Source organism: Pelodiscus sinensis, chromosome 2 (genome assembly GCF_052426305.1).
Source record: "Pelodiscus sinensis isolate ZL-2025 chromosome 2, ASM5242630v1, whole genome shotgun sequence".
NCBI classification, from domain to species: Eukaryota; Metazoa; Chordata; order Testudines; family Trionychidae; genus Pelodiscus; species Pelodiscus sinensis.
Genome location: NC_143053.1, coordinates 197,241,054 through 197,266,210, shown reverse-complemented (window position 1 = coordinate 197,266,210; position 25,157 = coordinate 197,241,054). Strand labels below are relative to the sequence as shown.

Genomic DNA, 25,157 nt, shown 5'->3' with positions numbered 1-25,157 from the left:
AGCCCTCTGAGGGTATTAGAGAGGGAGTGAGATTTAAATCCATTCTGTCCCCAGACTGGAATTCTTCATCCACAAAGGAGTTTAGTGACATGCCCTCTCACAAGGTAGCCACCACAAAATGACAGTGTTGTTGGTCTGAAATTCTCAGATCTTCAACTTCAAACCCTATGGCTATGTCTACACCGCCTCCATTTTGCGCAAAAAATATGCAAATGAGGCAAAGTGTGGAATTATCGCCACACTTCATTTGCGTAATTAATTAGGCTCCATTTTTGCACAAGAGCTTTTGCTCAAAAAGGAGCCATTTACACATTTTTTCAGGAAGAAGGGCTCTTACTCAAAAGCCTCTTGCGCAGGAACGGAGTCTCAATTATGCAAATGAGGCACGGCGATATCCCATGCTTTGCCTCATTTGCATATTTTTTGTACAAAATGGGGGCAGCATAGATATAGCCTATCTGTAGATTCAGACGTCCAAACAAGCAACTAAAATGGGACTGAGTTTTAAATAAACAGACATTTGAACCAATACTGCTACTTTAAAAGACAAGCATCTTCAGTGAAGAGGAGCGCCCTACCATCAGCCTGGCCAAATTAGTTTTAGGAAAAATTCAAACAGAACCAGATAATAAAGAAAGTTATGACATTTAGGAAATAGACATCTCTGGTAATCATCAACTGGCAGCTCTTCTCAGGCAGGTGTATTAAACGGTCATAAAATGTCAGGGCATTTGATTTGTGTGTCATTTCTTCTCATGTCCACAGTTCAATCAGGTAAAACTAAAACCTGCTGATAGTGGTGCCTAGGACGTGGCAGAATAAACTCTGAGAATTGTAAGGGAGGAACTAAGGGCAACACTGCCTATTTAGAATGAAATGTGTTTGTTTTTTGCAATGTTGGGATTCTCTACGCAGCACCCACACACATTTTTGGAGTCCTGGTCCATATTTGCTGGATTTTGATCCCTAACTCACCAGTGCCAGCATTCCAGAGAAATGCCAGGCAGGGTTCTTACTTTCTGTATGAAATATCCCTAAGGAGGTGGGGTATAATCTAAGGCTGGAGGATGACGGTGAAGGCCTTTCAGAAGGGCTCAGTTTCACATGGCATCATCATGTTTGGTTCATATAGTTAGATTTGGGCTGAAGTGCCTGAACAGTCTAATTGGTCTGAATACTCTTTTGTTAATTGTCAAGTTTAGTAACAATTTCCAAGGAAGCAAGCTTGTTTTCCAAATCAAAAGTAAAACATGCCAAATTGAACCCAGAGCTAAGACTTATTGCCAACATAGGACTTGAAAGTGTGTGTGGGGGGGGAGGGAAAATTAGGGTAGAAAATAGTGTTTCCTAGGGTATATTAACACTACAGGGACTCTACAGATATAGCTGTCACCATAGCAATGCTGACACTATGCCATGGTGTAAAACAGCCTGCATCAATGGAGGAGATTTTTCCTGTCACCATTTTGCTGAACAACAGAAGCTAGTATCAGAGGGGTAGCCGTGTTAGTCTGAATCTGCAAAAGCGGCGAGGAGTCCTGTGGCACCTTATAGACTAACTGAAGTGTAGACGCATAAGCTTTTGTGGGCAAAGACCCACTTCGCCACTTGCATCTGACAAAGTGGGTCTTTGCCCACGAAAGCTTATGCTCCTACACTTCAGTTAGTCTATAAGGTGCCACAGGACTCCTCGCCGCTTTAACAGAAGCTAGGTTGATGGAAGCATTTTTCCATTGACATAGCTCCATCTACATTGGGAATTAGATGAACATATCTATAGCATTCAGGGATGTGACTCTCTCATATCCCCAGTTGACATTACTGTAGATCAAACCTTAATTATGCTTTGAATTTTCCAATGGAGTGCCCTCCCAATTAATTTCAAGTAATGTGACAGATATGGTTGGCAAATGACTGAAAAGTGGCTCTGTCAGTACCAGTGGTATCTACCTAGCCTATCAGCATTGATTCTGCATTTTCTAGATTTCACCCAAAAGAGAACTGTAGCGTTCTAGTTGTCTTTGGCAAGAGCAATTTTGGCTTTGATTTTTGTCCTCTCCTTTACTGAATGAATTGTTCAGACAGTGGTGGATACCCTGCCACTACTGGTTTCTCCATAGGGTGGCATCTTCTCATATACTTCTGTGGATCCAGTGTTACTATATGTCATATGTACTTTACTGCTAAGCTAGATTTCAGACCTGCCGCTATTCACAATTACTACAACTTGAATGCTTTATCTAGACTACCACTTGTTAAAACCTAGTAGCCTGTGAGACATATATAAGCTTGATAGCATTAACCAGCCACAGGACATACCATTAAAGATAGAGATGTAATCATGTAGTCGATTAACTAATTATCCGATAAGCAAAAGCTTATAGGTTAATGCTACAGACTACACGTGTTTCCCTCCCCCACCCTGGACAGGGACTACTGCTACTGTATCAGAGGCAGCAGCACAGGGCGACGGGCAGACAGTCTACCAGGGGACTGGTTTTTAAACTGGCTCTCCTTGAAGACCAGCTCCCATCTGGAACTCCCCTCGGGAGTGGGGCTAAAGTGCACTGGCTTCCAGTCCGGCCTCCTAGGGACTATAGAATAGTCAACTAACCAATACAAATTCATGAGGTTACTCGACCATTCAATGAACTGGTATTTAACATCCCTAATTAAAGATAGAATCTTTGCTAAATGACAGAATACATTCATTTTATTCTGACCATTACCTGAATTTGTGGCAGTCCATTTGCTCTCTTGCCAGAAGCAGAGTTTAGGTTTTCTATTAGCTCATGTGTGCCATTTCCTTTCTTCCTCCTGCTTGATTTTGTTTTTCACAGTTCTCCACACTGCTGCTCAATGTGCAGCCTCAGACTTACAGAGCAGAGCAAAGCCTTTCAGCCAGCCAGTCTGGAGTGAATGAACTTTCAGAAGTTTGTTTGCCAGCATTCAACATAAGTGCCAAGGGTTAGCATTGGAATGCATGGGCTGAAGTCGGGCTACAGTAACTTACTTATTCTAGGCCTTTTATGTGTGTGTAGGAGCAAGCTTTCTAGGTTAGCGAAGGCGGCTTTAACAGGGAAAATGATGAGCAATACACAACTGTGAGTTAATAACTTCTTCCTTACCCACAGCAGACTACTACAGCTTTCCTTACTCTGTCACTATATCAATTCTGTGTGGTAGGAGCCATGCTGCTGATTTTAATGAATGCAAATTATCTTGAAGTGGCAATATCTGCTAATTTGATACATAACAAATGTTACAAAATGTTAACTTAATCATGTTCCAGGCCCTATATAAATAGTCTACTAGTGATGTCTCCAGCTTATACAGTTTTAAAACCCAATCTTAGTGTCTACTTCATTGATATATTGTGCCATCATTGCTAATACCACAACACCTTGACCCAATACAACCATCTTGCAGCCTTTAATAGGGATTAATCCATAATTTAGCCGTTAACCACCCACCTGACAAGATCCATTCCCAGCAGGGCTTCAGTTTCAGAAGCTGGCTCTCTGGTGGTGATGGCTTCGTTAGCGACGCAAACTCCATGTTCATTGGCTCCCATTTCTGCCCCCCACAGCCAGGCAGGTTTGCTTAGCACAACAGCATGAGTCTTCGGTACCTGATCGATTGCAATGTATGTGCACTGCAAGGGAGGGGAGAACGCTGAATGAAACTGCAGGCAAGCCATTATCTTGCGCCACTAAAGTGCATTGAATTTCCTTATGTACTGAAGTCCAGTCAAGGAGATTTTAATAAATTACATTTACAAATCCACACATTCTAAAACACGTAGCATTTCTAGGCTTCATAAAAATGGAGAGGAGGGCAAGGAAGGACTGTTACAATTATCACACAAAATGTGATATTTTCTTGCATTATAGAAAAGGTGAAACATTTTTATATTACATTTTGATAGTACCAGTCCTCCAAAAGATTATACATATCATGAATGACAAGTTGAGCTGGAGACAGAACTCAATAGAGCAGCAATAGAGATATAATACCTGTCCAAACATAAGGGACACAGACCACATTTTGTAGGTAGTAACAGAATACCATTTATAAAGATGGAATGCATACACTTATGGCTAAACTGCACCTTTACCTGGACACAACATTACGTGCCTTATGAAACACTTCATTACTGCAACAAAACAGAGTAATCTAAAGGACTGCCCGAGAAAACACCAATTGTATCCATTTAAATTCGCTGCTTGTGTATATGTGGGAAGAACAAAGACTAAGTGTTTATCTGAACACAGTGGTAGTAGTCACAGAAAAGTAATGTGTAGACTGATTTGCTTCAATCTAAGTTTTGCAGCATGCTACTTAAAATTATAATCAGAAGTCTATGGATCTGTTTAGACAAGAAAAAAAGCACAGGGTGCATCTCTGAAAGAAGAATAATCCATTAATTCCCCCCCCCCCGGCTCCCCCCCCACACACACACTTTATTTTACTCTGTAGTTTGAACATCTCCCTATCATTTAAAGATAGAAATGATCTTCCCAAACTGTAGAAGAAAAAGTCTGATTTATTATTAGGTTATTTGCACATAAGAGGGGGAACAGGGACATTTAATAAAACCTTTACAGGAAATAAAGACGTGAGAGGAAATGAAGTAGAAGAAATATTGGTATTTTGTTTTAAATGCCATTAGTACTGTGTTCACATTTTTTCAGGAATATGTTCCGGTCTGGATCCCACTCTTGTGCAAATCTTGTCTTCAGCACTCTTAAATCTCCCCTTAATGGTCAATATTCCTGTGTAGCTGGGTACAAGAGCTGGAAGCCCGTCCTGCTGGAGAGAAGTGATTGATCATCAGCTCTATCAAGTGTCGCAGCAACCTCCAGCAAGAGCAGCACCGATGTATTCCCCTCACTATGTGGAAAAAGGTAATTCATGGTAGCAAGGGCTATTAGTCTGAGGGAACCGCTGCATGTAGTGGACAGACATTTGCACGCCCAGATAGCATGGGTGTAAATAGTATAGACAGGCACGCCTTAGGTGAGCAGAATACCCTACCTGCCTGAACCTAGGGTATGTACCCTATACTGCTCTCTATATGCCCAAGCAATGCTTCCAATGCCTACAATGCTATCTTTAAGCAATGTACTGCCCTGCTTTCTCCATTGCAGTGCAAGAATCTAGCAACAGCGAAAGGCCCTGCTGTGAGGATACAGCTGGGAAAATCTCCAATAGTTCCCCACTGCAGAAACCCTTCCCTGCTGCCTGTCCATGCATGAGCTTTTCACTGCTGCATGTAGCTACACAGCACAATGGATGCAACTGGTTTTCACCATGGCATGTAGCTAAACGTGTAATGCCTGTAGTCTACACCAGTGTGGATGAGGCAAGTTACTGCCAATCAGGGATAGCCTGACTTTGCCAAGGCTTGGGCAATGAGGGAGGGGGGGGGGGGGCTTCGCTCTGTAGCTCCTGGAAGGGGCAGGGCAAGGGGCAAGCAACCCACAGCGCCGCCCAAACTATGCCGCCACCACATCCCTGCTCTCAGTGTTGCCCAGACCATGCTGTGCCTCCCCCAACCAGTCTTCAGTGCTGCTTGGACTAAGCCAGGCAGGCCTCCACTCACCACTGGTGCCAAAAATGCCTGGGGTTTCCTCCCAAACCTGAAGGTGCGCAGAAAATAAAAACCACTGGAACCAAGATGGATTAACTAGCTCAATGAGCAGCATTGTCCTAGTCACATAGGAGCAGTTAACATTCCTTTCACTCTTGCTGCTGAGCTGTGAACACACTTGGAGGCATCTCTCTTTTAAGCTTTGTCTACACTGGCGATATTCCACACTTCGCCTCATTTGCATTTTTTGGTACAATAGGGGGCAGTTTGGCATAGTCTACAGGAACTTATTCCCACATTCTTTTCCTCCTGGGTGGGTGGCCTACCTCCAGTCAGTGTTGCCAACTTTTGAAATATTTGTGTTTTTTTCCCTTAAGTCCCAGCTCCTGGAGCCATGTGCTTGTGAGAACCTGAGCCTACATTTCTGGCCCTCATGGCTAAAGCTTAACAGCGTGAACCCTACAGCCTCAAAAACTAGAATGCAAACAGCTTAAACAAACCACAATTGAGGCTAATTATCCAACTATTTTGGTGTGGCTGGGCTGGAGAGGAGGCTGCCTTGAGTTCTGACTTTTGAATGTGGTTGGCCTTATTGTCACTGTGTGCATCATTCATAGAAAACTGGCACGTGAGTCACGACAACATATCTAAGACTACTATAGTTGATCACTGAAGTCCTGACAGGATAGATGTGGAGTTTCCCATTCTGAAGGACTTTTCTATGAGGGCTTAGATTTGCAGGGCAAAAAGTGTGGTTTCACCAATCTGATGAGTGCATGTAGCTAAAATATGAACTGCAGCATGTTATTATTTTACTCACACCTGAGGCCATTCTAAAAGGGATAGCAACAGAAAGCCTCACATTTTTGTAACTAGCATTTTAATATTAGAATTTTAACCATGATACTTCTTCTAAGCATTCATTATGGAATGATACATGCCTGTGTGCTTATGGCACTGCCATACCCTCTCTTTTCACTACTGCTGCAGTTGCCGGAAACAGGAACAGTTGAGGGGGAAAGTGGGGCAGCTAACCAGTTACATGTGGATAGTGGAGAGGGAAGATACTAAGAGGAGATATGTCAAACTACTAAATTTTGTGGCACTTGCTTCTGCTGCTTGAACTAAGATTCCAATGAATTGCTTGAATTCCAATACTAAAAGCATCAGCATTCTTGCAGAGAATACCAATCAGGAAATATAAAAGTGAAATAAACTACAACGTAAAAAAAAGCATGAGAGAGTTTGCATGCAATTCCCCACTCCACAACCCACATTAAGGAGAATCAGACAGCCTGGAAATTAAACACAGTTGTGTTTTACTTCTGGAAGAAAGAAAAAAAAACCATTGATAATGGCAGATCTAAATATAGTACAAAGCTTTCCAGAAGGATGGGGAATGAAGATAAGTACAAGAGATTCTCTTATATTAATGAAAAGCAATTATTGTGCTGTTCCTATTGTATGCGGTCAGCAGAAGTCTGATTCCTAGCACCGCCAGCTATAGTGGCCAAGTTAGATTTTGTCCTTGGATAACAAAGACAGTTGTGCTTGGATATTATTAGAAAAGGGTATTCTTTGAAGAAGGCGAATAGTTTTTGGGCTACTGGTAGAAGGAATCACACCTGCTCCCAGGGGCATGCTCTCATTTTTGGACAGCTCTGTGTGAATACTGCAGGGCTCACTTCTGTTATAAAGTACGTAGCATAATATGGTTTACCTTCTAGAAAAGGCTTAGTACACTTAGGGTGCATCTACACCACAGGGCTTAACTGGAAATAAGCTACGCAAATTGAGCTACGTCAACTGCGTATCTTCTTTCGAAATAGGGAGCGTCTACACAGAGCACTCTTCCTCCGACTTCCCTTACTCCTCGTACGAGGGTTACAGGAGTCAGCGTAAGAAGTCCTCCAGCTTGACAGAATTTTGACACTATTTCATAATAGCTGCCTGCTGTGTAGATGCAGACTAATTTATTTCAGAATAGCGCTTGTTATTGTGAAATAGTAGTGTCTCTCAGTCTCTCTCTATAGATAAATTCCTGCAGGATGACATAGTGACATCGTTACATCCCTCTGTATCCTGCTGCACTCTCTGCCCTCAGCTGCCCTGCCACCTACCTACCTTCCTCCTTCCCTCCCTCCCGCCCTCTCTCCCCACCCCCTCGCACTCACCCCAGTGCCATAGTGCGGGAGCCACAGGACCTCCCCCAGACTCCTCTCCCCGGTACTCCATTGGGGTGAGAGCCACACAGCCTTCCACCTTGCAGGAGGGCCAGGAGCCGCATGCCCTCCTCGGGGGGGGGGGGGAGGGGAAGGCGGGCATGAGCTGCTCAGTCTCCTCCCTCCTCCCACCCAGGGGGGCTGGGAGCCACTCAGCCTCCCTCCTCCCAGGGGGCTGGGGCTGTGCGGTGTCCTTCCTCCCCCTCCCACGGGGGCCGGGAAGCCTCCGCCCCTCCCGGGGGAGGAGGAGACTGGGAGCTGCATGACCTCCTCCCCTCCCCGCACCCTTCTCCCTCCCCACACTCCCAGTCCCATTACTCACCCCTTGGCCAAGACCCTGCACTCCCAGCCCATTCACTCATACCCCCAAGCTGAGACCCTGCATCCCCATCCCCCTTACTCACCCTGCTGAGACTTCATACTCCCCTCAGCCCCCTCACACACACCTTCCACTGAGACCCTGCACCCCCAGCCTGCTACTGCCCCCTCCTCCACTGGCCAGACACCTACACCCAGCCCACTCCTGCACCCTACCCTCTGGCCAGACACCTCTCCCCAGCCTGCTCCTGCTCCTGCCTCCTCCCACGGACAGACACCTATCCCCAGAGAGGGAAGAGTTGGTGAGCGTAGTGAGCAAAGGGGCAAAGCCCCGTAGTATACATCTGTATCTGTATATATTTGAGAGAGTTTGTGTCTGTTTGTCTCTCTCTATGTTTCATCAAGAACTCCTCCTAAAACAAGAAGAGCTTGGACCACTACATTTGGTAGGCAACTTCCTCTTATCATAATTAAATGGTCACCAACCAGTAGATCGAGATCTACTGGTAGATCTTGGAGCCTCTGACAGGTGATCCTGACTGGTTTGGCCAGGAAGCCAAGTGCTGGTGTAACACACACACATAGGCTATGTCTACACTGGCAGCTTCTTGCGCAAGAAAATCTTGCGCAAGGGTCCTTGTGCAAGAACTCTTGCGCAAGAAAACATCCACACTGATATGTGGGAGATGCGCTTTTGCGCAAGAGCATCCATGGCAGTGTGGACGCTCTCTTGCGCAAGAAAGCTCTGATGGCCATTTTAGCCATAGGGCTTTCTTGCGCAAGAAATCCCTGCCGAGTGTCCACACTGCCCTCTTGCGCAAGAGGGCTTGTACCTATTAAAAAAGAGCGTAGCTCTTGTGCAAGGAGCCCTCTCTTACCAAGCCGTACAGTAAATTTCCATGCGCAAGAGCGGGCGGGCAGTGTGGACGCTCTGCAGATTCTTGCGCAAGAACGGCTGTACTTGCGCAAGAAGCCGCGAGTGTAGACATAGCCCTGGTGTGGTTACTGAGTAATGCAAGTGGCACCTAGCCCACTGCAACAGTTAAGATCAAGAGACCTCTACAGCATGGGCTGGGAACCAGCTGACTTTTAGCTCAGAGGGTAGAGGCTCCTATAGTCAGGTCCCAGGTTCAAATCTGCTTTGGTGGTGTTTACACTGGCACTTCAGTTGCCCCTCCCCACTGTCATCCTTCCTTCTGCCTTGGAGCTGCCCCGTGGGAGCCTCCTGGTTGCTTTGTAGGGTGAGAAAGAGGGGGCGTGGACATCAGGGTATCCTTCATCCCCCCACTTCTGTACCCTATTTCCACACAGAAGGGGATGGAGGGAGTTTGGCAATGAAAAGCTGTTGTCACTCACACACTGTGTGTGTGTCTGTCATTCTCACAAACACACACTGCCTTTCCCTCTCATCTCCCAACCCAACACATACGCATGATTGGTCTGTGCATTTTAACATTTTCATTTCTCTTACGCTTAAATGTAATTCTTTGAGGAGTGAGTTCTAAAATGCCTAACCGGTCATGGTTGGAGTAATTATCCCAGTGGTAATTGCTGCTCCTGGAAGTGGCTAGCATGTCCCTGCAGCCCCTGAGAAAGGCAGGGGGTCTCCACATGCTGTCCTTGCCTTCAGACACCACTCCTGCAGCTCCCATTGATCAGTAATGGGGAACTGGGGCCAGCAGAAACTGTGGGCTCAGTGCCTGTAGCTGAGGGGCAGCACATGGCGCCATGGAGCCATTGCTGTACATACCAGCTGCTTACAGGAGAGGTGTAGGGCCAGGGCAGGAGTAAGCCTGCCTTACCCCCCACTGCTCCACCACCCGGAAGCTGTCTCAATAAAATGGAGCCCAGACAGAGCCTGCTTCCTTAATCCCGTCTCAGCCCTGAACCTCCTACACCCAGCCTCCTGCCCCAGATGTGAGTTCCCCTGAACCCAAACTCCTTCCTAGAGCTTGCACCCGGAAATCCCTTCTGGAGCCCAATCCCCCACCCTAGCCTAAGCCCAGAGCCCCTCCCACACACCAAACACCTTGGCCCAAGATAAGAGCCTGCACCCCAACCCCCTACCCAGCCCCAAAGAAGGGACAGGAAGGAAATGGGGCGAGGGCATTTGGGTTTGAGATAGATCTTACATTGCACTTAAATTGAAAAACGATCTTCTGGTTAAAAAAAGCTGGAGACCACTGTCATAATTTAAAGCAAGGTCAGGGTTTGGTTGTGCCAGGACAATGGGATGTGTCTGGAATGCGATTATTTCTCATAAAATGGAAAGTGAGGGGTCTTCTAGCAGGGACAGTTTTGCTGTATAATGACCATAGAGGGGGCAGCTAGAGATGGGGACCAGGATAGCTATAGCCCCATTGGGGCAGCAGAGGGCAGGGGTGGAGAAAGAACAGGTATCTTCTATATATTTGAGAGAGTCTGTGTGTCTGTATCTGCTTGTCCCCCAGTCAGGGGACATGCACCCTTCCACTGGCTGTACCCGGTGCTACTACAGCAAACATGAACAAACACTTCTTGCCTAGCCCCAAGCTGATGTGGTGACAGAGGGCTGGGGTTGTCCTCTCTACACAAGGCAGCTTGAGTACTGAACTCTTCAGCCTCAGCCCCACTTCAGAGCAATGGTTTAAATGAAGCAAAACAAAAATTATTTCAGGTAAGGACCTGAGCAACACAGGGTAAATCCTCTAGTATACCGATATAAAAACAGAAGCAAAACCCTAATTTTTAATATTGTTCCTACATTCAGATTCCAAGCAGCAATCAACAACACTTGGAAGATTTTGTACATGCCTCTTATCTCATCCCTAGTTGTACTGTCCATAGTTCTTCCACTTAAAAGACCGAGGATGACAGAATTGTAATTTAGTCAAAGGCAAACTTGAGAGGGTGGGAAAAAAATGAACTATTGACTTCCAAGTGATAGAAGAAATACACACTTGACTTTGCCAGGGAATTTGAGGCATTGGAAATAAGCTGAACATTAGTATAACTATCTTCAAATGAACAAAACCCCATTCACTGCTGCCAGGGAGAGTTCTCCACAGATGCCATATGCCAAAACTGATTCAGCAATAAAGAATGTCTCTTGCTTTCACATATGAGGAATCTGTTAGTCACTTAGGTGACAAGAGTAAGTAAAACTTTAAATAGTGAATGAAGTTCATTAGCATTAAAGACACCTTCAAAACATTCAAGACAAACTGGATTTAAAAGCACCGTTAAAACCACAAACATGACATCTGATGCCATCTCAAATTGATTTGACCACAGTCTTTTGGGGAAAGGTTCTAAACTAAGGATGTTAAATTTAGTTTAATCAACTGACTGGTCAATGGAATTTCCATCGACTAGTCGATAGTCAATAAGCGGGGGAGCCACCGCAGGGTTAGCTCCCGGCTCTGGGAACTAACCCTGCTGGGCCTTTGCTTTTTAAATGTATTAAAAGCTGTCTGGCTCTTAATACATTTAATGGCTGGTGCACAGTGGCAGGGACCCGGAGCGAGTCAGGAATCAGATGTCCCGGCTTGCGCCTGATTCCTCACACCGCTCCCTCCCCAGCGCTTCCGTTTTTTAAATGTATTAAGAGCTGGCAGAGTCCTGGGGCTGAGTGCAAGCCAGGAATCAGCTGATTCCCAGCTCATGCCCGGTCCTTGCTACCTCCTGCCTCCCCACCTCCCACGGAGACGGTGCTGGGGGGAACCAGATTTTAAGACGGCTCCCCATCGCACCTGCTCCCGCTCCCCCCTTGCTGCCTCTGATAGAGGGGGAAGGAAGCTACTAGTTGAGGAACTAGTCAACTATCTGATAAACTTATGTTTATCGGATAGTTGACTAGTCACTTACATCCCTAAACTGTACTGAAGTGCTCTGTACAGGTTCATGTATTGCTTGGTATTTATAATTGTTTTTTTTAAAATCACTTGCAGATGTAATCCAGGAGTTAGTTAACTTGAATCACTCACTAAAAACCGACATGTCAGCAGATTTAAATAATGGCATTAGTGTGTTGCCAGCAGATTATTTTCATTGTTACAACTCAGAGGTCTCAATTAGTGGACACCTTTTTTGAGATATTACGACATCTAATTCCCTATGTTCTCTGCCTATTAGTGATTGTCTCCTTTATCTTCATTTAGAAATGGAAGCTATCATGGAGTGCACTACATTAACTTTTTATCATCTTTTGGACTGGCTTATTTCTTCATGAGCTGGAATACCAAATTTTCTATCAGAAGAGTTTCATCTTATTCAAAATGCTGTACAAAGATAAGCAATAGTCAAGTCTCCACCATACAGAGATCACAATCCCTTACTGAAATAAACGTATCACTTAATAGGTTTATTAAAAAGTTACTCTGAGGAGTATAGAAAAGATTCTCTGAAAGGATAAATTCAGTGTGTGGTTGAGTATTTGTTTGGGGTTCTTTTAATTCTATATAACTCTAGCAGGAATATTTTTAATTCTCTGGCTCAATTTATTTGTCCCATTAAATTCGGTTTCCTTCCTCCCACCCAGAGGCTTTGATGCCTCTAACCGGGCAGTAAATTATTTATATCAATTTTTATTAGAGCCCTCCTAAATGGTAAATTGCTCAGTGATTCTTTCACAGTCTCTTATAGTCTGCTCGGAAAAAAAACTATATAAGAATGGCCACTCTGGGTTACACAAATGGCCCTGCTAGCCTAGCATCCTGTCTTCCAATAGCACCCAGTGCCAGATTCTTCAGGAGAAATGAGCAGATCAGGCTGATTATTGGATGATCTATCCACTATCATCCAGTCCCAGCTTCTGGCATTCAGAGGGTTAGGGACAGCCAAAGGATTGGATCACATCCCTGACCATCTTGGCTAATAGCCATTGATGGACCTGTCCTCCATAAATATAAGTTCTTTTTTTGTACGTTTGGCCTTCACATCATCCTCTGGCAACAAGTTCCATAAATTGACTCGTCACAGTGTGAAATACTGAGTTATCAACGTTTTAAGCCTGCTGGCTATCCATTTCATTGGGGGATTCCCGGCTCTTGTGTTAATGTGAAGGAGTAAAGAGCATTTCCTTATTCTCCATCTCCATACCATTCATGATTTCATAGACTATCATATCCACTCTTTGTTATCTCTTTTCTAAGCTTAACAGTCCCCATCCCCTCCCATAGAGCCTGTTCTATACTGTTGGATGAGATGTTCCATTTTTCTTGCCTTTCTTTGTACTTTTTACAAGTCTAATATCTTTTCTGAGATGAGGCCACCAGAACTACACAGAGTACTCATAGAGTGGTCATATTAGGGATACATACAGTGGCATTGCGATATTTTCTGTCTTATTGTCTTTCCTTTTCCTAATGGTTCTTTAATGTTAAGATTTTTTGACCGCTACTGCACACTGAGCAGATGTTTTCAGAGAACTATCCAAGATAAGCCCAAGATTTTTCTTGAGTAGTGTGACGGACCGGGCCATGTCTGGGCACAGCTGAGGGCGTCCGCTCAGGGCGAATTGCTCCCTTTTATACAAATTTCTGGGGCCAACACCCCCACCTAGGGGTGCAGCAGCGATCTGGCTACTTCCCTCCAATTCAGTAATGTGACAAGTAGTAACAACTAATTTAGACTCCACCATTTTGTATGTATAGTTGGGATTATGTTTTCCAATGGTGCACAACTTTGCATTTATCAACACTGAATTTCATCTGCTATTTTTCCCAGTCACCCAGTTTTGTGTGACTCTCTTCACAGTCTGCTTTGAATTTAACTATCCTGAATAATTTCCTATCATCTGCAAACTCTGTCACCTCATACTTCACCGCCCTTTTCATATCATTTATGAATATGTTGAACAACACTGATCCCAGTGTAGCTCCTTCGAGGATTCAATTTAACTCTCTGCACTGTGAAAACTGTTTATTCCTACTCTTTGTTTCCTATCTTTTAACCAGTTACTGATCCATGAAAGGACCTTCCCTTTTATCCCACAACTGCTTAATTTGCTTAAGAGCATTTGGCATGGGACCTCAAAAGATTTTTTAAACTCCAAGTACACTATATCAAGTGGATCATCCCTGTACACATGAAAAGCAGGACAGGCAGAGGTGGCAGATTCATGTGACATTCTCATTCATGAAGTGATCCACACAATAAACAACAGTTTTAAAAGGAATCTGAAATTTGAATAAGTCAGAAGTCAAGGTGAATATAATGTAATGCATTAAATACTTTAATTGACAAGTAAAACTTATGGAATGAGTACCATAGAAGGGAAGCAGACATAAAGCCACAGCATAAGACTGTGAGAAATTGTGTTCATTTAGAAAACAGAAGCAAACAAGGATGAAGACTATGTCCCAACAAAGATCCAGTTGTTTATTTTAAAAAAACCTGCAAATCTGAAAGTTTAACACATCCCTTTATGACTCAATCACTGAATTCTCTGTCCTGTTTGGTTAGCAAACATTTTTTTTAACAGTGTCAAAGACAAAGTTACAGCAAAAAAATAAGCAAAGGCTACAACTGACAGCTCTAGAAAATGTTATGGAATCTGTTAGTGCTTCCTGAGGCAACCAATGGTGATTTCATAAGATTTCTTTACTATTTTTAACTCAGCGACTGAAATTAACAGCTCTGTGAATTTGCTCGATGTGGGTTTAGTCTTTCACGACTGATTTTTTTTTTTTAAGAATTAAACAGCTGAATTTATAAATGGTCTCTCGAAGTATGTGAGTTTCTAGTGAGACAATCTGACAACATATAGGGAATTGTTGTCCAATCCAATTAAGACTGTGTATGGGGCTGAAAGTGTACATTTGTTTGCTACCTGAAACAACAATATACATTCTAGATGGATTCTTTGCACTGGAACATATGCACAAGTTTCAGGTAATAGAAACCCAAAGCAAAATACACGTGAGACTGTTTAGACAGCAAAAAGTCAGCATACCTGAAATCCTAGTGAAAAGGTGGTTTTTGCTAGTTTAATATAGCATCTGGATTTCAAGACAGCAATATTATCAAAATATAGTAAGCTGACATTTCAAATGCACCAAAACCCCTGGCATTTCTTACTCAATTCAGATTTCTTCCCGTTTTACAGCAAATGAAAAAAAAAAAAAAGGAATATCAGATGCATTATCAAGTTATCTGGAAAAGGCCTTTGAAATGGCCAGGTTAGATCAAACAAAGGTATTTCAAGAGGTAATATTTTCCCAATGCTAGCATTTCTAGAGAGCACATCTTTAGATGGCTGAATCTGTTTAAATTGTTCTTGTGTAACCTAACACCAGTCTCTCCCCTTTTTAGTTTTATGGTTCTATGATTCTAGGCTTAAAGGGAGGGCAACAAATCAATTTATAGTTGCACTAATGGAGAAAAATGTAATGAAGTAGCAAAGCCATCAGACAGAGCCTATTTAATTCCACGAAGACAATGGAAACATGACATCAAAACTTACTCCAGTCAGGTGTGACATCAGTAAAAATTAATTTAAATTCTGTAGTATGCCTGTGTGATGCACCATACAAAAGATGCAGTGATGAACAATGAGGCATGCCAGTTCCCAGAATAATTTTGGATTTGGTGTTAGTTAGAACTAGGAAGAATGCATATAAAGACAAGACTAAACATGCATGCTTTTCCATGGAGCCATGATTGCAAGACACAAAACCGACAAACATGATGAATTTTGCAGTGACTACATTGTGAAAGATATCAGCTGAATCAGCTTCCCCTGTGACCAATTATTATTTAACACTACACCCGCAGGAGGTGAAAAAATATTAACCTGCTGTGGCCCTTTGTCCAATGTTGTTTCTTCACAGTTTTCATGTGGTGCCATCTTCAAACTTTGCTCCGTCTTACATATAGCATAAATTTGATGCCCCAAATAAACTCCCAGGCTATTAAGATATTTTGTGTTGCACCAATGCCCTAGTATTTAATTTTATGAAAGTCTGTACCCACAAGGGATGTTAAGGACTAGTTGACTAGTCCAGTGTTTCTCAACCTTTTTTTGCTCATGGCCCCCTTCTGAGCCTCATTCATCATATGCCTGGCAATTAAGTTTGGGTGGCCCCCTCAGAAACTTACTGAGCCCCCTTATGTTCCATTTTTTTCCATGTGGCCCCCTAGAAGTAAGGCATGGCCCTCTGGGGAGCCATATGGCCCACGTTGAAAAACACTGGACTAGTCAACTATCCTGTCATGGTCATGAGGGATGGTCAGCCTGGGGACTAAGGGGTTAACTGTACCTAGCCAAATAGCAGTCAGCCAATAGACATGCAGATAGGGATTTCAAACTGAGACAAAGGAATTTTGGGGTTCTTCCCTTTTTGTCCCTGGGCAGCAGACTCTCTAGATCAGGGGTTCCCAACCTGGGGTACACGTACCCCCAGGGGGAACGAGAAGCTTGTCAAGGGGATACGGGGAATATTTGGTAAATAACTAGATTATCCTAATTGAAATATTCCAAAAGTAGTAGTGTTAGTGAAAAAAGTTGTGGATTCTAGAGTCTAGAATTTATTTCCTTTCAAATTGAATAAGGGGTACGGGAAGGTTTACTAAAAGCCAAGAGGGCACGGGGACCGAAAAAGGTTGGGAACCCCTGCTCTAGATACTGAGGGGGACAGACATGTCCATCTCCAAAAAAAGACTCTTCACCATCTGTAAGCAGGGCAAAGTCTAGATAAATCCGTTTTATTGTTTTATGGTTTGGGAATGGGAATTTGATGCTGTGCATTTAAAAATGGGTTTTCCTCTCCTTTGTAACTAAGTTTTTGACCCATGGGAATCCCCCATGAGTATATTAATTGGTGATTTTTCCATCTAGTCATTATGCTTGTAACAGGAGTATTGTGGTGATAACAGAAGTTCTTTCTTTTTTATTAACCTGGTAGTGGTTAATTTGTGTGTCCTGGTTTTACTTCAGGGCTGAGATTTCCCAAATGATTTCTTCCCTGGTTTTTTTACCATTACTTGGGTGGAGGCAACGGATTTTTATCCCCAAAATCTAGGTATTATACCAAAGCCTGGGAAGATAAGATTTTCGGGTACTTTTGCAGGCCCCCTCTTCTGCATTCATCGTGCTAGAGTGGGGAATCGGCCTTGACATATCCAATAAGCAAATGCTTATCGGATAGCCAATCGACTAGTTGATTCCCCCTGATTCCTGACTTTATCAGATAGAGGCAGCAAGGGGAGGGAGGAAGAGGGAGGGAAGAGAGGGAGTACTTCAAAGGGGCAGCCCTTTGATCCTGGGATCAGCTGTGCGGGGCTGCCACTATGAAATGCCACCTCAACATTTCAAAGCAGCAGCCGCACATCTGAGCCAGAGATCAGCTGTATGGCAATGCCCCTCGAATTTCCATCAACTACTCGACTACTAAATTAACCGTTACTTAACATCCTCAGTACCCACTACACATAGTGTTATCTCTCTACTTAGACTGTCTGCACCTCAAGGGAAGGGACAACCTTTCTGGGGTGTGTTTGTACAGCACCTAGCACAAGGAGCTTCTGGTCTGTGATTAGTGCCACTGTGTAGGGGTGGTGAGGGGTGCCTGGGCTGCAGAAGTATGCCTGGCCCGGAAGCCCAGCTTCACCAAAGTTTGGGGCTGGGTCTCTCCCACAGTCTGATCTGTTACTCCCAATGTGCCTGCCTCAGCGCATCCCCCAGCCCTGGGCAATTTAAAAGGGTCGGGGGACCCTGCCACCAATAGCAGTTCAGCAGGACTAAAACAGCTTCTTGGTCATTCTTGCTCTGCACACGGCTCCCAGCACATCCCTGCAGCCCTTTGGTGTGTGAGGGGGTTTGGGGGCAGGGAGCCTATGGCTAGGAGTGGAGCCAGCCCAGCGGCCGGCCATCAGTGGAGCTGGGAGGGGATGTGAAGCCCAAAGGAGAGCTGGCTGGGTTTGCTGAGCAAGGGTGCTATTTATGGAAGGCTGGGGGGCAGTAGCCCCCTCCTGAGGTTGGAACGCCTGGATTTCATACTTGAGATCTGCTTAAAGCTGCATGCCCTGACTCCGAGGGAGTTCTTAAATGCAACAGAGTTTGAGCTGCTTGAAGATTTGCCTTTGGGGAAGAGAGTTTGTTATAAAAAGAGAAGGGCAGGTGATTAAGAATAGCAAAAGGCTGAGCATTTAGGCAATTGAAGGATTGTTAGATCATCATGAAAACATTGCTGGCTATTCCACTTAAAAGATAGGGGGAAGTAGGAATGAGCTCTGTGCTGCTAGGATTTGCATTTGGATCACTGCTGTGAAACTTACAAATGTTCCTGAGAAAGGGGTGAACAGGGACTTATCCAGAGTTGACTGCAAAGAGTTAGAAAGGGATTCCACAAAACTGGGTGAATGGGCAACAGAAAGGCAGATGGAATTCAGTGTTAATAAGTGCAAAGTAATGCACATAGAAAAACATAAGCCTAACTAAACATACAAAATAGCTGATACCAAATCGCTGTGGATAGTTCCCTGAAAACATCTGTTCAACGTGCACTGGTAGTCTAAAAACTAAAACAGCTAACAGAATGTTGGGAATCGTTAGGAATAGAAAATAAAACAAAATACCACACAAAGTCATGACATGCACACATCTTGAATGCTGTATGCAGATCTGGTCGCCCCATCTGAAAAAAGATATATTGGATTTGGAAAAGGCACAGAGAGGGCAACAGCAATGATTAGGGGTAAAGAAATGACTAAAGAAAAGAAATGACTAAAGGGTGAGGGAATATGTTAAATGTTTTAGAAAAATCAAGAATGGTGTGGAAAAATAGAATAAGGAAATGTTTTTTATTCCTTCACTAACATCACATAAGCAGCTGACCCAATTAAATTTACAGGCGGAAGATTTAAAACAAACAAAATAAATTATTTGTTCACAAACAATTTGTAGAACTCTTTGCCAGGAGATGGTGGAAAGACCCAAACCAAAACAGGGTTCCAATAAGAACAAAATAAGTTTAAGGAGGACAGGTCCATCAATGGCTACTAGCCAGAATAGGCAGGGATGGTGTCCCTAGCCTCTGTTTGCCAGAAGTTGGGAATGGGCAACAGGGGCTGGATCATGATGATCGCCTCTTCTGTTTATTCCTTCTGAAGCACCTGGCATTGGCCACTGTTGGAAGACAGGATACTGGTCTGATCATTATGGCCATTCTGATGTTTTTATATAGAACTGAAATGTATCTGCCCCCTTGCTGTAACCCACTAGACCCCACTCCCCTTCCAAAGCTGTGATAGAACCCAGGAGTCCTGACGGAATCTGTTACAGAATTAGTAACAAAATAAGAATATACATTAAAATTATAAGGCTAAAAAGTTTAAGGCCGTGTTCTTTAGGTGACCTGCCACAAGGTGTTAGTGTTAGAGCTGAGTGGGTCTACTATTTATTTAGTTTTCTTTCTTTTATACAGGAATTAGATCCAGGGCTCCTGTCAGCTAACTGCTAAATTGTCTACCAAAAAAAGTAAAGTTTTCCAGTGACTTGGTAGCCCCTGGATAGAGATGATGTGGGGAATGGGGAGGGTAGATGGGGTTAATTCCCCCTCTTCCCATTTGGGGCTTGGCTTGTACTGAGCATGCTCAGTAACACTGACCAAGTCTCTGTCCTCAGTCCATCCCTCTATGTTCTCATGCTCTTCCCCTGTCCCCATCGTGGGTTGGCCCTCCCCCACCAAAATCTGAAATGGTGCCCCTGCTGCTTTGACATCCTGGGAGAGCCCTGGAATCCATCAACAGAGGAGCCACTGACCTCCCCGGTCCTGTATTTGTCTTCATTTATATTTTTTACAATGGTATAACAACAACATTTGTTGCAAGATTCCTCAGTAGTACAATAAGGTGTATGTGTAGTGCTTATCTCTTATGTTAAGGTACAACACTCTACTTAAGCCTTGTTCTCCATTTTAAATTTTCTAAAACTCAACTTTACAAGTACACTTTGTTTTCTTTACTGTTAGGAATGCTACAGTAACACTGCTACGTTCTACAGACCAGCACAGGTTTATTGCAGCGTGTCAATGCACCACTGCAATTAGCAGCATCTGGCCCTTTAATAAAAGAGCATTTCTGCAGACTCAAAAGCTCAGTAGTTTAACTCTGGGCATGTAAATGCTAGAGATTTGTAGCACCTTTAAATGAGACATGAGTTAACTGGACCAGATCAGCACCAAACAACTCATCCCTTCTGATGCTTGAAAGGATTTGTCAGTTAAAAGGAACAAATATTTGTTGCTATTCCCAGCTCATTAAGAGAATTTCACCCTGACAGAAAAGTGAGTATTGGCAAGTAGTACAGATTGTTGCACAAGCAGCTAAGTTGTAAACAGGTCAGCTTGTCTGCTGCAGAAAATGGCCAGAAGATTCCCCTCAGCTTTACACTGAAAGAATTTTGTTGCCATTTGCCTGCTTTCCAGAATCTTCTCATTAGCCCTTCCCAATTCCTACAACATATTCTGGTAGACCACCTTAGAATGAAGCATTATTCAATCATTCTGGACCTTTTAAATTTGAGTTTAGGGAATACAGACTCCAAGGTGTGACAGGAATACAAGAAGCAACATTTGAAAAGTCACTTGCTTTACACTGTAATTTTAAGCACCATGAAGCCCATTACCTCAACTTTGCTTCCTGGATCATGGGCAGCAGCAGCAAAGTAGACTATCTCCTGGACTTCTTCTCGAGGCCGTGCAGAATTTTTTCCAAACACGACAAGACCATCTTTAGTGCGTGGTGGGAAAGCAACAAAACAATAACTGGGAGGAGCCACAGCCATCCTAAAAAAAAATAAAGGGAAAAGAATAACACAAGTCTGACTAGGGTTTCAACAGGCTCTCAAAAAATCATTAGTTCTAGCTGGAGAACAATTATTCCACTGTCATATTCGTCTCATTCTCTTGTCATATCAGTTAAGTGCAATTGGTGAAAGAGAAGTGGGTCAGTTCAGTTTAGTCTTATTTGGAGTTTGAAAAACACAGTTAAATTACAGTGAGTTGCAGCCATCCCATACGCAACTGTGAAGGCAGAAGTGTAAGCGGGGAGGGGGAGAAGAGAAGGTGATTGTGGCTTGATAATAAGACTGGTTAGACTCTGAAAATGGAAGATACTGAACAACTCTGATGCAAAGTAACACTTGACCTAGATGCATTCTGCTGACTCAGAAACAGGCACTGTACCAGAGCAGAGAGATTCACAGGAATGTTAAATATTCTACTGTAATCTTCTTCGTCTATTGCAGTTTAAAAAAAGTGATCTCTCAAATGGTATAACTGGAACCAGAACAAAAAATATGCAGAAAGCACAAGTGGTAGGAGAGGCTGCCTGTCAGTTTAACTGCCTGTGCAAAGAGAAGAGTTATCATAGTCACTGCTAAGTGATTGAACCTGGTTTTCCCTCTATGGTTTGTCTGCAAATATTTCAACCATTGCCAGTATGTAAAGACTAATCTGGAAATTCCTCAAATGCCTTTACCAGGATACAAATATTTGAAGTAGCCAAGCGGCCAGTTAATATACTTAGGAAGATTAACCAGCTAACTTTAAGTAAAAAACACTCTATTGTAGATAAATAACTAAAATCTTATTATATGCATACATCTGTGGATGGGAGCATATATAGTTTGTTGGGTAGGTATTTTGCCTAGTATCCTAACATTCCTCACTGACCCTGCAATTTCTGCCCCCTTCATTTTGTTCAAAATGCTGCTGCTAAACTCCAACGTCTTTGCCCACCTGGCTGATCACATAACTTTCTCTGAATGGCTTCATTGACTTACTGAAAGTGCCAGCATAGACAGACTAAAACCTGGGACCTCTGGAGCTTAGAATATGAGTCTCTGCAGCAGGGCTGAGCAAAATATAACTGTGGACCGGATCCAGTCAGCCAAGCCACCAGATCTGGCCCACGGATGCAGCGGGAAACCTCAGTCAGACTCTCTGCGGCTATGTCTACCCTGGCGGCTTCTTGCACAAAAACATCTTGCACAAGGGTTCTTGCGCAAGAATTCTTGCACAAGAAAATGTCCACGCTGCCATGTGGGAGATGTGCTTTTGCGTAAGAGAATCCATGGCAGTGTGGACACTCTCTTGCGCAAGAAAGTTCTGATGGCCATTTTAGCCATAGGGCTTTCTTGCGCAAGAAATCCCTGCCCAGCATCCACACTGCCCTCTTGCGCAAGAGCTCCTGCGCAAGAGGGCTTACACCTGTTAAAAAAAAGCGTAGCTCTTGCACAAGAAGCCCTCTCTTACCATGCCATACTGTAAATCTTCTTGCGCAAGAGCAGGCGGGCAGTGTGGATGCTTTCCGGAAGAACGGCCGCTCTTGCACAATAACCCGCCAGTGTAGACATAGCCTGCTTGTCCCCCCACCACTACCACTCAGAAAAGTGGCTGCTGCAGCCATTTCTCTCTCTCTCTCAGCTATGAGCCCAGGGGAAGAGGGAATCATGCGTCACATGCTGCTACTGCCCCCAGCACAATCTCATTGGCCAATTTCTGGCCTATAGAAGCTGCCTCTTTGAAGAAGAGGCAGCGTGAAGCACCACTCTCCTTTCCCTTCAGGCTCTTATTCACAGATGCACATGGCCCCTGCAGCCTGTGCAGGGACAGAGCACGCAGGAAACCTGCCTGAGAACCCTGCTGGGCTGCTGGCTGGGAGTCATCCAGTGCCACTCGATGGGACAGTGCACCACACCCAGCAGGTGTGTTGCTTACATAATCACGTGAGATCACATTTCAGCTTCTCACAACCTGCAAAGCTCTACATACCATTCATCTCTGGTTAAGTTTGTAATAAACCTCCCCCATCTCTTCCACCCATGGTCTCAGCCACCTTAGTTTATCAGATTCTCAAAATCACCTCCATGCCTTCTTCCACGCTAACCTTTGTATGGCTATTATGTTACCTCTGAGCCCATCTTCAAGGTCTCTACTCTGTTCATATTTAAGACTCACTTCTGCCATACTGCCTCTATGGAATTAATTGGCTTGTATATAGAGCGATCTACTGTTCCTCTTTCCCTAACCTGTATTCGTCATCCTTAGATGGTCCTCTGAGCAGGGGCTTAGTCCTTGGAAAGACTAACACATAGTATGCATTACTGTAAATACACTTAGAAGACTCTCTCTTGCTATATTGTCATAACTACACAGGTATATTTAGGGTTACTTCAACATTTTCTAGTGTCTAGAGACTCTTACATATACCCTTCATACATAAACTGCGTGGTGGTGCTCCAGTGTGGACAATTCTATTTAACCAAAGAAACTTGCCCTAACTGTGCTAACTTAAAACTTGCCCTACATCACGACTAGCACTGTTCTAACATATTTCTCAGAAACAGAGTGCTTAGTTGCCATAATTCTTGCAAACTATCATAGGCAGATGTGATAGCAGCCACTGTTTTTTGGTCATTAAACAAAAGGTAATTGCTGGTTTTCAATATCATGAAATAAAACTATCAGGCTATTAAGAGTTAAACAGAGGTACCTACTGTCCAATTGAAAAGTTAAAAGCCCTTATCCTCAACCAGCATGAATTATTCAAAACAACTGAACTACACACAGGCAATAAGCCGTGGATCTGGCCCTGTGCCAACAGGTTTTTAATGCCCCACATTCTTTGTGTGAGCAGTTAATTAGTTTCAGGTATGTTATTTGTGGAAGACTGCTAATACACTGGTTTGATCAGAACAGACACTATGAAAGTCAGAAAACAATCTAATTCTGCAGGGATATCTTAAGGGACAACACACAGACAGGCCCTATCAGGGGCCATGAGGGCCATTTGGCCCAGGCGACAAAGGGGCCTCAAATTTTGACATTTTTCTACCAAGTCATTTCCATTTATTATACATCTTGCAGTTATAATGGAGACAACAAAGAAACTGCATATACCTGCAAAAATTGATTTAAATTATCATGGGACCTTGGGCCTTCCCCAATTTTTTGGTCACATCTGAGTTTTTATCTGCATGACTGGAATAGCTTCTGTGATTAATGATTCTACATTATGAAACACTGTTTACAGTCTTCGCATAGTTTCAAAACCTCTAAAGTTATAATTAATTCTGTTACTGTATAGTGATTTTGCTCGGTCTGAGGGTGAGTTTAACCTTTAAAAGAGATGTTTATCTCTGCACAGGAAACTTGTATTCCTGTTTTTTATGATGTGTTTTTGTATACAATAACCGTATCAGGTTCAACTGCAAGTACATCTTCAATCAGTTTTAGATTCACCTTTAAAGGCTTTTTGTGCTAATAAACTTTTAATTCTAGTTGTTCCAGTTAGAGGAATTTAATAATAGGGGCATGTTAGCAGACGAAATTTCAAGACTTTGAAATAAGGCTATAAGGGCTGTAGTAAATAACGCCCCCAAACCGTTATTGTATATACTTCACAACAAATATTATAATTAAAATTCTGTATAACTGATAGCCTTTAGCGAATTAATTTATTATGTGTTGCTATGTTTTAAAAGAACGCTGTGATGGGGTGCACTCAGGAGAGTCCGGGGAGGCCTCAGGAGAGGAGACTGGGGGGCAAAGAGGCTGGCGGGGAAGCGGCAGGGGCCACCATGCAGGAACCAAAGCCCAAGCCCGACCAGACCCCGACACCGAGAAGGCCGATCAGAAGATCCGGCCAGCGCAGGCGGATGACGTCACAGCCAGGCGACCCAATGTGGGGACGCCGGCTAAAGACATCAAGGCCGAGAGCAATGGCCCGATGGCGCCAGGTGACGACGTCACCCTCTGGGACAGCGGGGACCTTGAAATGGAGGCCCGAAGAAGGACAGGGGAAAGGCAGGATGGAGGCCGGCAGGAGGGGAGTCATGACACCAAGTGGGGTAACCCGGACCCCAATGTAGTTGGGGAGAGGGGAACAAAGGTGGCGGGATAAGAAGTGGACCACGGCGGGGCCGTGGAACCTGAGAGCGGGTGAGTTTAGGGGTTACTACCCCACCTGCTGAGAAGAGGCTTGTCAGAGCCAGCCTTGGACACTCACAACCCTGTGCAGACACAGCAGCTCTGTGATGT

General features: G+C 43.9%; 1 protein-coding gene across 3 annotated transcripts in view; it reads right to left on the bottom strand.

The window, feature by feature from the left end:
* The window catches only part of SCRN1 (secernin 1), a 70,463-nt gene that overhangs the window by 24,031 nt on the left and 21,275 nt on the right, over nt 1–25,157 (bottom strand). For all 3 annotated transcript variants that reach the window (XM_075922136.2, XM_075922135.2, XM_075922134.2), the window contains 2 exons: nt 20,741–20,900; nt 3,474–3,655 (listed from right to left, as the gene is read on the bottom strand). In XM_075922136.2, the coding sequence (XP_075778251.1) occupies nt 3,474–3,655; nt 20,741–20,899 (341 nt within the window). In that variant the 5' untranslated portion in view covers nt 20,900. The remainder of the gene's footprint in view (nt 1–3,473; nt 3,656–20,740; nt 20,901–25,157) is intronic.